Raw genomic sequence first — 16,302 nt, 5'->3', positions numbered from 1 at the left:
ACTCATGCTTTACACCATCATGTGAAGCGCCATCTAGAATTGACTATATGTTTGGTACGGCCTCCACATACTTACATCTGGTAGATATCCAATATGGCCCTCAGAATCATGCTCCCATGGTGGTGAAATTGAAATTGCCAGCTAGTAAAAGCTCTGTAGCCAAATTACGTATACATCCCTTTTGGATATCTCTTATGACAGTTCATGATTGTATTAACAATTCACTGATTGAGATATACAGTACAGACCAAAAGTTTGGACACACCTTCTCATTCAAAGAGTTTTCTTTATTTTCATGACTATGAAAATTGTAGATTCACACTGAAGGCATCAAAACTATGAACTAACACATATGGAATTATATACATAACAAAAAAGTGTGAAAGAACTGAAAATATATGTCATATTCTAGGTTCTTCAAAGTAGTCACCTTTTGCTTTGATTACTGCTTTGCACACTCTTGGCATTCTCTTGATGAGCTTCAAGAGGTAGTCACCTGAAATGGTATTTACTTCACAGGTGTGCCCTGTCAGGTTTAATAAGTGGGATTTCTTGCCTTATAAATGGGGTTGGGACCATCAGTTGCGTTGTGGAGAAGTCAGGTAGATACACAGCTGATAGTCCTACTGATAAGACTGGTAGAATTTGTATTGTGGCAAGAAAAAAGCAGCTAAGTAAAGAAAAACGAGTGGCCATCATTACTTTAAGAAATGAAGGTCACTCAGTCTGAAAAATTGGGAAAACTTTCAAAGTGTCCCTAAGTGCAGTCACAAAAACCATCAAGCGCTGGCTCACAGAGAGCAGCGCATTATACTCACGTGCGCTGTGGCCGCCGGTCGCTCCTTCTCATAGGTCTGTGCGGCGCATTGCTAATGCTGTAAGCAATCCGCCGTACAGACAGAAGAAGGATCGACCGGCGGCCACAGCGCACGTGAGTATAATGCGCTGCTCTCTGTTCACTAACATACCATGGCAGCCAGGGCTTCAGTAGCGTGACTCCTGGCTGCCATGGTAACCGATCGGAGCCCCAGCATTACACTGCTGGGGCTCCGATCGGAACTGCAAACTGCCACCAATGATGGGGGAGAGGAGGGGGACCCTGTGGGATATGGCCGGCACATTCATTGGTGGCGCAGTGGCCACAGTCCCTCCCCTCCTCCTCCTACTCTGTCCTCATTGGTGTTCAGCGGCAGCCACGCACAGTGGGGAGGGAGAGACTCCCTCCTCCTCCCTCCGCTGTGCCGGCCGGCTCAGGAGAAAATGATCATATCGCGGTCCGGCGATATGGCGAAAATCCGTATCGTGGCCCAAATTCATATCGCATATCGCCTATACCGCCCACCCCTAACTGGGACCTTAAGTGACGTCAGACGCACATCGTTAGCCAGCATGCTGATGATGTATGAGCACAACTGCGCATTACGCAAAGTCCTGCCTCTCTGGCCTCCGGAGGACACGGAAGCGGTGAGTGAGACGCTTAATTTCACTCCCGCTCCGTGATCATGTGATGTAACGATTACTCGATGCAGGGAAACTGCATCGATGAATTTTTTGACTCGATTTAATCGAGTTATTCGAATAATCGTTTCAGCCCTAGTGCAAAGCAGTAATCAAAGCAAAAGGTGGCTACTTTGAAGAACCTAGAATATATGACATATTTTCAGTTGTTTCACACTTTTTTGTTATGTATATAATTCCACATGTGTTAATTCATAGTTTTGATGCCTTCAGTGTGAATCTACAAATTTCATAGTCATGAAAATAAAGAAAACTCTTTGAATGAGAAGGTGTGTCCAAACTTTTGGTCTGTATTGTAATTGGATTACGTTCACCTCTAAACACTTATCACTGAACAACAGAACGTTTGTATATGTGTATATATTAAAAAGTTTAACTTTATTAATACACCTTAAAAAATTGGAACGAGAGTGAATTCCTATGCAAACTAATGTTCACAATAAGGGTTATGCCTTGTATAGCTATATATGTAAAAATTGGCACTAATTCTGGTCAGAGAGTATTCCCACCCCTATCACTTTGTACGGGGTACATAAAGGTTATATCTGTGCCAGAAATAAGCTTGCAAGGTGATAAACCCCTATCAATTGTGGCGCATCCACCAATTTAATGATGTGATGCTTCCACAAATAAAGAAAGAAAAACCGAGCACAGAGGGGACACCACTATTTGCAGAGAGAGGAGTGGGCAAAAATGCTGTATACAGTGTTCAATGAAAGCATTATTACACGCTCACACTGCAAATCCTCCTATTAACTTCCCTAGTAATGTCACCCTCACACAGGTAATTCAGTACCCGGAACGGCACAGGGCCCTACACCTAGCAGCTACAGTCTGTATATGCCTATATACCGCCCATTGTATGCTCAACGCATTTCTTTAGGGTAAATCATCAGGAGCTAAGGGCTTAGACAGACAACACTGACGAACAGCGCTGCCCCTCTCACATGTGGAGGCGGCAACGTCGGCGCTAGGATGGCCGTGAGACTTAGGACACTGCCATCAAAGGTGGAGCTCATCCCCCTGGCGGCCAAACAAGGGGCTAGACATGCGGTTGCTATGGCAAACCACTGCCCCTATGTCAGCAGCCCACTCCAGGGACGGACCAAAACGAGTGTCAAAACACTGAAGATAAACAGGAATACATCGGTGATTAATAACGCAGCAGGTAGGCATCAAATACTGAATACACAAGACGTGACTATACATGGAATAAGTGATGTTATATTACACTGACACCCCTACACCCACAAACCGAACGGCAGTGGGAGGGCTGTCAGAGATTGTATATATGAAGAAGGGCCTGTTCAGATAAACAAACCCTAGACAAGTTGATCTTTATTCAAATTGATGGATTATAGGTAACTACACAGGAGCACTCCCAGATATACATCTATAAAGCACACCCTTCACAGCGGGTCTATAATGACCATATCAGATAAAGCAGGTAAAATAAATAAATTCATTGAGCCCCTTGGGACGCACTGTACGTAGCCTGAAGGTCCATTGTGCTTCCTTCTGTAGTACTCTTATCAAAGTCACCACCTCTCACAGATCTTCTCACTACTTCAATCCCCTAAAAATGAATTGAATTCAAGTCATTTTCGTGGGTTGAGGCAATGTGACGTGCAATGGGGGTATCTGCACCATTTCGAATGTCATTTAAGTGCTCTCCGATCCGTCTCCGAAATTCTCGGATCGTTTATGATTAGTGAAATTGTCTGTATTAAGTATGTATACCCCTTTTCATATGTACAGCGCTATGGAATAAATGGCGCTTAAATAATAATAATCATCATAATAAATACTCCCGCGTATTTACTTTTATAGATACCTGCATGTGCGCCATGCTCTTCATGCACAGTTTCGGGATGATAGACATTATAACTAATAATAGATAATAGAAATTTACTGGTATCGTTATTACTATGAACAAACACCCACATTCATCAATGTATATGGGCTTTTTAGGTGCACTGTGCTTCAAACCAGTGTCTTTTCTGCTGTGTGACATTAGTAATTTGACCTAGAATTTTTAGCCATTTACGGTATGTCATGCACGTGATTCTGTAAAAGGGCAACTGATAAGTGGATATGGCTTACTCCTTGGCTAGGATGCAAATAAATTTAAACATCTCTGATCTATTATGTTACACAGTGTTTTAGGGATATTTATTGGAGTTATCCAAGTGGTCTCTTCTGCGGGCGCTGCCAAGGATACCATTTAGTTAAGGCGTGTAGTTTAAAATGGCTTTAATTCGACTACACGTTTCAGGGCTGAATTACCCCCTTCATCAGGACAGTAAAAGGTTTTACTGTCCTGATGAAGGGGGTAATTCACCCCTGAAACGCGTAGACGAATTAAAGCCATTTTAAACTACACGCCTCATCTAAATGGTATCCTTGGCAGCGCCCGCAGAAGAGGTTCATCTGTTTTTATTCGGTACAAGTTTTACTTCCACTCCAGCACCTGTACGGTTTTTGGGCGCAGGCAGGAACCCAGGCCGCAGCCAAGCACCCGTATGCTGGTCGGGATATATACCAGCAAGAGCCTATACAGCTGTTGTGACTATGCATATGCAATAATATTGTCAGCAATACCACACATGAGGCGCCGTCCTCTCTCTCTTCTTTCATTGTGACAAATACACCTCAGATGGAAGTTCTGGTTCATGCCATTATATGGTGGAAAACCAGATACCACATGGTATATGTTTGTTTTTATGATACATCTGAGTAGGAAATCACAACAGACAATGCTTTCTATACAGTAAAAAAAAGTATAGTGATCTATTTCAGTGAAATGCAAAAAGGAGATTACTTACCCGTTTTACAGCCTCCTATGTATAACATAATCTGAAGTACCTCATTATGCAGCCCTACAGCCACTGTTGGCCAGCAAAACATTTTAGAAAGTATAAAAACACGTACCAGGTGAATAAATCTATATTAATACTCACTTAGCATTACAGTAGTCAGGGCCTCTCTGGAGATCTAGGTCTTGACTTTCTGCCTTGAAATCAACTTCTAGATTGACACTAACAGGGCTGGAACCTCTTAAGGTAATTATGTTAACCAAAAGATGACTGAGAGAACGGTGGGCAAAGAGGTGTTGGGTAGCCGTAAAAGTAGAGCACTGGAGGGTATGGCTAAAAGTTCCTACAAATCACACAAAAAAAAGGAATTAAAAAAATTCAAATTTTTTTTCTAATCCTGTAAAATTTTATTGGAAACACAGGTCCATCATAAAAGAACATTAAAGGGGTTGTCCTGGTTCTAGATATTGATTACCTATCTTCAGGATAAGTCATCAATATCAGATAAGGGTCCATTCACACGTCCGTTGTTTCTTTCCTGATCTGTTCCATTTTTTTGCGGAACAGATCTGGACCAGATCTGTACCCATTCATTTTCAATGGGTCCTGAAAAAAACATGTGACTAAAACATGTTGTGACTAAAACACAGCAAATCGTGTTTTTAATTTTCATTTCAACGCGTTCACCACAAAGGAAATTATTTTAAATAGTAATAAATTTTTTACTACTTCAGATATTTTGGGACGCAGTGATATCCGATATGTATGTGTATATATATATTCTAAATAAATGTAACGCAGCACTGCTTAGATAAAAAAATGAAAAAATACTAAAATATATTCAACACATGTTGATACAGGCAACGTTTCAGCTCTCTCACAGAGCCATTATCAAGCCAAGTGAAACACATAATAAAGTGACTGTGCATATATAGGAACATGTCAGGAAGTAATCAGTGCTAATTTCCTGTTTAATTCCATACTGGAGCATATAAAAACTCATACAAAACTATTAATTATCTTGTGATAATTCATAGTGCAGGTATAGTGTATCATATTTTCACGATTGTCTTCAATTTTATAGTGCTTCATGTTTTCCCAAATAGTGATAGTGATTAAAACATCCATGGCTTGCTCCAACATAATTCACACCTGTAAGAAAACCGCAACACAGGAATCCATAGAATTCAGTTACCTTATGCTCTCACGGCACTATATCACAGATGGAGAGTTCCCCCATTTCGGCATGTCTCTCTGTACACTGCGCCTGCACTGCCCTCATACCGCCATGCGTCATGACCTGGTGTTAGAGGCAGGCCAATCTCGCAGCATGCTCTCATAGAGCTACATTAAAGATGGAGCGTTCCCCCCAACTCGTCGTGTCTCCCTGTTCACTGCGCCACCATCGCAGCGCATCACAAACCCGGCACCCAGGGCGGACCAACACTGCAACACGCGCATGCCCTGCACCCCACGCCTGCAACAGGGTGAACACCGAAGGAGCACCAAAGTTACCAAGTCTGGAAACCTGGTCAACCATCAGTATTACATCACGCAGCATCTTCATGTTACCCAAGATTCTCTATACATCAAAGCGCTGTATTCACTAGAAGCAGCAATAAAACCTTGTATTGACCTCGGCCTGAATGACATAATCATTATAATTGTTACCTGTATTTATTGAGGACTATATTAGATATGGTATTGACCACAATCTATGTGACCTCCTGGGAATACTACCCGGTATATTCAACACATGAACATTTGCATACATATACTCACATATTAAAGTCCCTCTGTAATAATGGCAACGATTAATATTATAAGGTAACTGAAATGGAAAAAACCCTCGGTAACCAATCTCAAAAGGGACTATGAGAAAGTGACAAAAAAATAATCTTTTGCTTGAATTACATTTGTTAACACTGGCACAATACCATAAACATAACTGGATCCAGAGAGGGATATGGACACTGATGAAACCTAATATGTTTACACAAGATGCTGAATTTCGTGCTAAATTAGAGGCCATTTCTAACAAATATGCACTTGATATTATTCTCCTTAATATTGAATATCTGCAGAAGGATGTGCTGGCATCTAAAGAGAGGACGCAAGTTCTTGAAAACTCATTGAGAAGCAATACTACAGCAGATGAGTGGGTGGCCTTTATGCAAAAGCAACAATATTTTTTATCTAAAATGCACAATGAATTGGAGGATACAAAACGTGCAAAATCGTATCGAGATGGTTATAACATGGTGATAAAGATGGTTATAATAAGAACAGGATTATAAGACTGGATGAGTATATGTATGGGAGGAGACACAAAATAACACAAGGACATATCCAAAAACACCTTATAAGAAGTTTCAGGATTCCAAGGGTGATACGAGGGGAAAATGAGCTGAATACCAACAAGTTGGTTCGTTACTTTTTTAGGAGACAGATGTCCCCCCCCCCACGGAAACCGTACAAGGAGGGGAGGATGTCGTCACCATCGATCCCGGAAGAAACAAGCCACAACGTCGACAGAGACAAATGACTTCCAAAATACGGAGAAAGAAATAAGTCCACATAATGGAGTGGTAAATATATCATCATATGAGTAAAATATTACGGAAATGAAAGTGTTAAACAAGGGGTTGTCATTTTGTCCACAGTCTAAAATGGATTGGTTCCAGCTAGAGTTGGACTTGAACCGCTTCTTCAGGGCTTTAAAACTGAGGGTGTGGTTCGACTCCAACTCGGCTGGTAACAGAGAAGATGTGGTGCCCTGTGCACAGGGAGATCCACTGACTTTGAAGCTATCTGATTTGTATGCTAAAAGTGATTTTACACCTTTGATTAATTCATATGTCATGGAGTCCTTCATTGAGTGTGTTAAGAGGGCTATCACTGAGCTTAAGGATGAGCTACGTGGTACCCCATTAACTAAACCCAATATTACTACTGAGGAAATGCATGTGTTGCAGGGGTTGTCCAATAACCACGATCTCATCATAAAACCCGTGGACAAGGGCGATGGGATCGTGGTGATGGACACATCCAAATACGTTCAAGAGATAGAACGTCAATTACAGACAGGAGACACATATGAATTGTTAAAGAGGGATCCTAAGTTTGACATAGCCAAGAGGATAGAGGTGATACTAACAAAAGCTGAAAAGGAAGGGATTATAGACAAACAACTGAAAGAATTTTTGATTGTCAAGTCGCCTGTTGTCCCTTTGATATATGTATTGCCTAAAATACATAAAAGTTTAGATAATCCTCCAGGACGCCCGATTATTTCGGGGAGGGAATCTATCCTGTCCAATATTGCTATATTTTTGGACAGAGCATTAAGGGAATTTGCTATTGGGGCAAAATCATATGTCAGGGACACAGGCGATTTTTTGGAGAAGATATCAACAGTTAGGTCCCTTTCACACGAGCGTGATTTCCGCGCGGGTGCCATGCGTGACGTGAACGCATAGCACCCGCACTGAATCCGGCACCATTCATTTCAATGGGGCTGTGTACATGAGCGTTTTTTTTCACGCATCACTTCTGCAATGCTTTGAAACCGCAGCATGTTCTATATTCTGCGTTTGTAACGCAGGACAGGCCCCATAGAAGTGAATGGGGCTGCGTGAAAAACGCATTGCATCCGCAAGCAAGTGCGGGTGCGATGCGTTTTTCACTGATGGTTGCTAAGAGACGTTGTTTGTAAACCTTCAGTTTTTTATCACGCGCGTGAAAAACGCATCAAAACGCATTGCACCCGCGCGGAAAAAACTGAACAACTAAACGCAATCGCAGACAAAACTGACTTGTTTTAGTGTCAAAATCGCAACATTTTCACTGAACGCACCCTGAACGCATCCGGATCAAATCCGTCACGCCCGTGTGAAACCAGCCTTAAAGTACCAGATGGTAGTATTTTGGCGTCATTTGATATAGTGTCCCTCTATACATCCATTGACCATGGAGAGGGATTGCAAGCTGTGGGTAGGGCACTAGAAGTATCTACATATTCTGTACAGAGTAAACGCTTTCTTCTGGATCTCTTGGAACTTACACTAGGGTGCAATTATTTTGGGTTCCAGGACAGATTCTATTTGCAGCGGGTGCTCTCAGCAGGAATCCAGCCCGTGGTTCCACAGACCGCTCACACTTCAGTGAGTACAAACATAAAGGCCATGCCAAAGAGGGGGGAACACAGGGTGTCCCTCATAAAAAAAAATGCAAATTGAGGTGGATCCATCGCTTGGATACACTCAAACCTAAAGGGTTAAACATAGAATTTAGAGTGACCTCAGGAATGATTAACTGAGGTATGTAGTGGATGGCGCACAATTTGCTGCTACCCTTGTCTGGCGACACTCGAGTCATTGTAGATGATACATTATGATATAAGGATTGTGCAACTTATTTATGATATTTTTTTTATATTCCGCAGTTACTTATTGAGAGTTGTGGACACCTGTGGGAGAGATCGCTTACTCAGGCTTTATCCATTTCAGTTACCTCATAATATTAATCATTGCCATTATTATAGAGGGACTTTAATATGTGAGTATACGTATGCAAATGTTCATGTGTTGAATAGAGGTGGGCGATATAGGCGATATGCGATATCAATTTGTGCCACGATATGGATTTTGTGCATATCGCCGGACCGCGATATGATCGCGCTCTCTGCGCGCACCATGTTCTCCTGAGCCGACACAGTGGAGAAGGAGGGAGTCCCTCCCTCCCCACTGTGCGCGGCTGCCGCTGACCACCAATGAGAAAAGAGGAGGAGGAGGAGGGGAGGGACTGACAGTAAATCATTGAGTTCATTGAGTGTGCGCCCCCCAGTATAATAAACATTGAGTGCGCGCCCCCCAGTATAATAAACATTGAGTGCGCCCCCCCCAGTATAATAAACATTGAGTGCGCCCCCCCAGTATAATAAACATTGAGTGCGCCCCCCCCGTATAATAAACATTGAGAGCGCCCCCCAGTATAATAAACATTGAGTGCGCCCCCCAGTATAATAAACATTGAGAGCGCCCCCCCAGTATAATAAACATTGAGAGCGCCCCCCCCCCAGTATAATAAACATTGAGAGCGCCCCCCTCCAGTATAATAAACATTGGTGGCGCAGTGGGCAGTGCCAATGAGGGTTAAAAAAATAAATAAAAATTAACTCTCCTCCTCCAATTGAACGCATAGATGCCAGTCTCCTGTTCTTTCTTTAGGACCTGTGGTGACATCACTGTGGTCATCACATGGTACATCATATGATCCATCACCATGGTAATGGACCATGTGATTAGCTCAGTGACGTCACCACAGGTCCTGAAGAAAGAACAGGAGACCGGCAGCTGCGCGATCAATTGGTAGAGGTGAGGTTTTTTTTGTTGTTTTTTTTTAACCCTCATTGGCACTTCCCACTGCGCCACCAATGTTTATTATACTGGGGGGGGGGGGGCGCTATCAGAGTTTATTATACTGGGGGGCGCTCTCAATGTTTATTAAACTGGGGGGGCGCACTCAATGTTTATTAAACTGGGGGGAGCGCACTCAATGTTTATTATACTGGGGGGCGCACTCAATGTTTATTATACTTCCCACTGCGCCACCAATGTTTATTATACTGGGGGGGGGCGCACTCAATGTTTATTATACTGGGGGACACACTCAATGTTTATTAAACTGGAGGGGCGCACTCAATGTGTATTATATTGGGGGGGGGGGCGCACTGCGCCACCAATGAAGATAACTGACGTGTTAATACAAATACAGGAGGCGGGTGCCCGAATGAAATAGCCGGCACCCGACCTCTATGATAGGGGGCTGCGATCAGCGGTAGTTAACCCCTCAGGTGCCGCTCCCTGTCATAGAGGTCGGGTGCCGGCTATTTGATTCCGGCACCCGCCTCCTGTATTTGTATTACAGGTCAGTTTTCTTCATTGGTGGCACAGTGGCCACAGCCCCTCCCCTCCTCCTCCCATCTCTCTTCTTATTGGCGGAGGCGGCGGCAACAGAAGCACAGGGGGAGGGAGAGAGCCCCCCTTGCCTCTATGGAAGCGCCGGACCTGCCTAAAGTTAGTTGCGGGCCGGCGCGGGGGGCCTCTAAGGACTCGGGGGCCCGGGGGCAATTGCCCCCCTTGCCTCTATGGAAGCGCCGGCCCTGACAATATACACTATGCACTCACTGCCCCCCCCCCCCCCACTGTCACATACACAATATACATGTTGCAGTCACTGCCCCCCCCACTGTCACATATACACTATGCAGTCACTGCCCCCACTGTCACATATACACTATATACACTATGCAGTCACTGCCCCCTCTGTCACATATACACAATATACACTATGCAGTCACCTCCCCCTCTGTCACATATCCACAATATACACTATGCAGTCACTGCCCCCTCTCACATATACACAATATACACTATGCAGTCACTGCCCCCTCTGTCACATATATACAATATACACTATGCAGTCACTGCCCCCTCTCACATATACACAATATACACTATGCACTCACTGCCCCCCCCCCCCACTGTCACATACACAATATACATGTTGCAGTCACTGCCCCCCCCCCACTGTCACATATACACTATGCAGTCACTGCCCCCACTGTCACATATACACTATATACACTATGCAGTCACTGCCCCCTCTGTCACATATCCACAATATACACTATGCAGTCACTGCCCCCCCACTGTCACATACTTAATATACACTATGCAGTCACTGCCCCCCCCCCCACTGTCACATACACAATATACACTATGCAGTCACTGCCCCCCCCCCACTGTCACATACACAATATACATGTTTCAGTCACTGCCCCCCCCACTGTCACATATACACTATGCAGTCACTGCCCCCACTGTCACATATACACAATATACACTATGCAGTCACTGCCAGCAATGTCACATATACACAATTTACACTATGCATTCACTGCCCCCACTGTCACATATACACAATATACACTATGCAGTCACTGCCCCCCCCCCACTGTCACATACACAATATACACTATGCAGTCACTGCCCCCCCCATCACATATACACTATGCAGTCACTGCCCCCTCTGTCACATATACACAATATACACTAAACTAAAACACCAAAAAAAACGCGTGCATTCCACATTTTATGGAACGTCTGGACCATAATAGAACAGTCCGATCCTAATTTTTGTCGGGACAAGGTGACAAAAAAATAGCAAATTGCATTTTTTTTTCTGTTATGGCATTCACCGCATGGGAGATTTTTTTTATATTTTAATAGTTTGCACTTTTTCGGGCATGGCGATATGATTTTGTTTTATTATTTATATATTTTATATTTAAAATTAGGCAAGGGAGTGATTTAAACTTAATTTTTTTTTTTCTTATTTTTTTCTTATTTCTTTACTTTTTATTTAATTATTTTAATACCTATTTACCCCCTCAGGGTCTAGAACCTGGGATCTTTCATCACTTGTCCTATTCACCCTATTAGAGCTCTATCAGGGTGAATAGGACCTCACATTGTCCCTGCTGCTCTGTGCTTTGTGCACACAGCAGCAGGGAGTCCTGGCTGCCATGGTAACCGATCGGAGCCCCAGGATTACACTGCTGGGACTCCGATCGGAACTGCCACTGCCACCAATGACAATACTTGGGGAATGGGGTGTTGGTGGCGCACTGCACCACCAATGATTATAATACTTGGGGGGGGGGGGTTGGGCACACTGCACCAACAATGATTCTAATTTATAATACTGGGGTTGGGGGGGGGTGCGGTGCTTTGCACCATCAATGAATATAGTTTATGCTTAATACAAACGAAGGCTGCGGCACCTGAGGGGTCAATAGCGGCGGATCGCAGCACGCAGTCATAGAGGCTGGGTGCCGGGTATGGGATATGCTCGGCACCCGCAGCCTGCGTTTGTATTAAGCATAAACGATATTCATTGGTGGCGCAGTGGCCATAGCCCCCCCCCCTCCTCCTCCCTGCTATCAGCCCATTGGTGGCAGCAGCAGTACAGGGGGGAGGGACTGCCTCCTTCTCCCCTGTATTGTTGAGAGCAGCACGTGCCATGTCAGTTTATGAAAGCGGCAGAGCAGCGGCGGGTCTAGGCGCAAATGGCGACAAGACTACAGAGTCGCAACCATTTTGGTCGCCATCTGGAGCCCTGTGATGCTGTGCAGGAAACGCCACAGGCACAGGAAACGCACGTGCACCAGTGTGTGGGAGCCTGGGGGATATAAAGGCCCTCCGTCCCTCCCACAAATGCAGGCAGAGTACACAGCCTTCCATATTTGTGTATATGTGACAGGGGGGCAGTGACTGCATAGTGTATATTGTGTATGTGACAGTGGGGGGGCAGTGACTGTATAGTGTATATTGTGTATATGTGACAGAGGGGGCAGTGACTGCATAGTGTATATGTGATGGGGGGGCAGTGACTGCATAGTGTATATTGTGTATGTGACAGTGGGGGGGGGCAGTGACTGCATAGCGTATTAGGGCTGCAGCTAACGATTATTTGAATAATCGATTAGTTGCCGATTAATTACTACGATTAATCGATTAATCGGAAAAAACGACAAAATTACAAAACAGAGAGGTTTATATGATCTTACTTGAAAAATTATGTTCAAAGGCCATATTAAAACAAATTGTGGACGACACTATTATGGGGGATCTGTGGACGACACTATTATGGGGGATCTGTGGACGACACTATTATGGGGGATCTGTGGACGACACTATTATGGGGGATCTGTGGACGACACTATTATGGGGGATCTGTGGACGACACTATTATGGGGGATCTGTGGACGACACTATTATGGGGGATCTGTGGACGACACTATTATGGGGGATCTGTGGACGACACTTATGGGGGATCTGTGGACGACACTTATGGGGGATCTGTGGACGACACTTATGGGGGATCTGTGGACGACACTTATGGGGGATCTGTGGACGACACTTATGGGGGATCTGTGGACGATACTTATGGGGGATCTGTGGACGACACTTATGGGGGATCTGTGGACGACACTTATGGGGGATCTGTGGACGACACTTATGGGGGATCTGTGGACGACACTTATGGGGGATCTGTGGACGACACTTATGGGGGATCTGTGGACGACACTTATGGGGGATCTGTGGACGACACTATTATGGGGGATCTGTGGACGACACTATTATGGGGGATCTGTGGACGACACTATTATGGGGGATCTGTGGACGACACTATTATGGGGGATCTGTGGACGGCGTAGTTATGGAGAGGGGGGTCTGTGGACGGCGTAGTTATGGAGAGGGGGGTCTGTGGACGGCGTAGTTATGGAGAGGGGGATATGTGCACTGTTATGGGCATAACAGTGCACAGATCCCTTTCCTCATAACAGTGCACAGACCCCCCTCCCCATAGCAGTGCCATACACAGATCCTCCCCATAGCAGTGCTATACACAGACCCCCCCCTTCCCATAGCAGTGCCATAGACAGATCCCCCCTCCCCCTTCCCCCTAACAGCCCCGGCCCCGATGCTTGCATCTTTATTTTACCTTTTTACAATGACGCTCCCGCTCCTGTAACAGCCAGGCAGAGCGGACGGCGGCGTAACGTCACTCAATCACGTGACGCGCCTGCTCCGCCCACTTCATGAATGAAGGAGGCGGAGCAGGCGTGTCACGTGAGTGAGTGACGTTACGCCGCCGTCCGCTCTGCCTGGCTGTTACAGGAGCGGGAGCGTCATTGTAAAAAGGTAAAATAAAGATGCAGCGACCGCCCGCCCGCCCGAATAGCAACGAATCGGCGATTATTCGATAACTGGATTCGTCGACAACGAATCCAGTTATCGAATATAATCGATTACATTGATTAATCGTTGCAGCCCTATAGCGTATATTGTGTATATGTGACAGTGGGGGCAGTGACTGCATAGTGTATATTGTGTATATGTGACAGTGGGGGCAGTGACTGCATAGTGTATATGTGACAATGGGGGGGCAGTGACTGCAACATGTATATTGTGTATGTGACAGTGGGGGGGGGGGGGGCAGTGACTGCATAGTGTATATTGTGTATGTGACAGTGGGGGGGGGGGGCAGTGACTGCATAGTGTATATTAAGTATGTGACAGTCGGGGGGGCAGTGACTGCATAGTGTATATTGTGGATATGTGACAGAGGGGGAGGTGACTGCATAGTGTATATTGTGTATATGTGACAGAGGGGGCAGTGACTGCATAGTGTATATAGTGTATATGTGACAGTGGGGGCAGTGACTGCATAGTGTATATGTGACAGTGGGGGGGCAGTGACTGCAACATGTATATTGTGTATGTGACAGTGGGGGGGGGGGGGGGGGGGCAGTGAGTGCATAGTGTATATTGTCAGGGCCGGCGCTTCCATAGAGGCAATTGCCCCCGGGCCCCCGAGTCCTTAGAGGCCCCCCGCGCCGGCCCGCAACTAACTTTAGGCAGGGCCGGCGCTTCCATAGAGGCAAGGAGGGCTCTCTCCCTCCCCCTGTGCTGCTGTTGCCGCCGCCTCCGCCAATAAGAAGAGAGATGGGAGGAGGAGGGGAGGGGCTGTGGCCACTGTGCCACCAATGAAGAAAACTGACCTGTAATACAAATACAGGAGGCGGGTGCCGGAATCAAATAGCCGGCACCCGACCTCTATGACAGGGAGCGGCACCTGAGGGGTTAACTACCGCTGATCGCAGCCCCCTATCATAGAGGTCGGGTGCCGGCTATTTCATTCGGGCACCCGCCTCCTGTATTTGTATTAACACGTCAGTTATCTTCATTGGTGGCGCAGTGCGCCCCCCCCCCCAATATAATACACATTGAGTGCGCCCCTCCAGTTTAATAAACATTGAGTGTGTCCCCCAGTATAATAAACATTGAGTGCGCCCCCCCCCCAGTATAATAAACATTGGTGGCGCAGTGGGAAGTATAATAAACATTGAGTGCGCCCCCCAGTATAATAAACATTGAGTGCGCTCCCCCCAGTTTAATAAACATTAAGTGCGCCCCCCCAGTTTAATAAACATTGAGAGCGCCCCCCAGTATAATAAACTCTGAGAGCGCCCCCCCAGTATAATAAACATTAAGTGCACCCCCCCAGTATAATAAACATTGAGAGCGCCCCCCCCCCCCCAGTATAATAAACATTGGTGGCGCAGTGGGAAGTGCCAATGAGGGTTAAAAAAAAAACAACAAAAAAAAACTCACCTCTACCAATTGATCGCGCAGCTGCCGGTCTCCTGTTCTTTCTTCAGGACCTGTGGTGACGTCACTGAGCTAATCACATGGTCCATTACCATGGTGATGGATCATATGATGTACCATGTGATGACCACAGTGATGTCACCACAGGTCCTAAAGAAAGAACAGGAGACTGGCATCTATGCGTTCAATTGGAGGAGAGTTAATTTTTATTTATTTTTTTAACCCTCATTGGCACTGCCCACTGCGCCACCAATGTTTATTATACTGGAGGGGGGCGCTCTCAATGTTTATTATACTGGGGGGGGCGCTCTCAATGTTTATTATACTGGAGGGGCGCTCTCAATGTTTATTATACTGGAGGGGCGCTCTCAATGTTTATTATACTGGGGGGCGCACTCAATGTTTATTATACGGGGGGCGCACTCAATGTTTATTATACTGGGGGGCGCTCTCAATGTTTATTATACTGGGGGGCGCACTCAATGTTTATTATACGGGGGGCGCACTCAATGTTATTATACTGGGGGGGCGCACTCAATGTCTATTATACTGGGGGGCGCACTCAATGTTTATTATACTGGGGGGGCGCACTCAATGTTTATTATACTGGGGGGCGCGCACTCAATGTTTATTATACTGGGGGGCGCGCACTCAATGTTTATTATACTGGGGGGCGCACACTCAATGTTTATTATACTGGGGGGCGCGCACTCAATGTTTATTATACT

General features: G+C 45.5%; 1 protein-coding gene across 1 annotated transcript in view; it reads right to left on the bottom strand.

The window, feature by feature from the left end:
* PGGHG (protein-glucosylgalactosylhydroxylysine glucosidase) overlaps positions 1–16,302 on the bottom strand; it is a 344,294-nt gene that overhangs the window by 279,452 nt on the left and 48,540 nt on the right. The window contains exon 3 of the mRNA XM_044269473.1: positions 4,479–4,677. Within this exon, the coding sequence (XP_044125408.1) occupies positions 4,479–4,677 (199 nt within the window). The remainder of the gene's footprint in view (positions 1–4,478; positions 4,678–16,302) is intronic.

The sequence above is a fragment of the Bufo gargarizans genome, chromosome 10 (assembly GCF_014858855.1).
Source record: "Bufo gargarizans isolate SCDJY-AF-19 chromosome 10, ASM1485885v1, whole genome shotgun sequence".
Lineage (NCBI taxonomy): Eukaryota > Metazoa > Chordata > Amphibia > Anura > Bufonidae > Bufo > Bufo gargarizans.
This window is presented reverse-complemented; position numbering and strand designations above follow the sequence as displayed.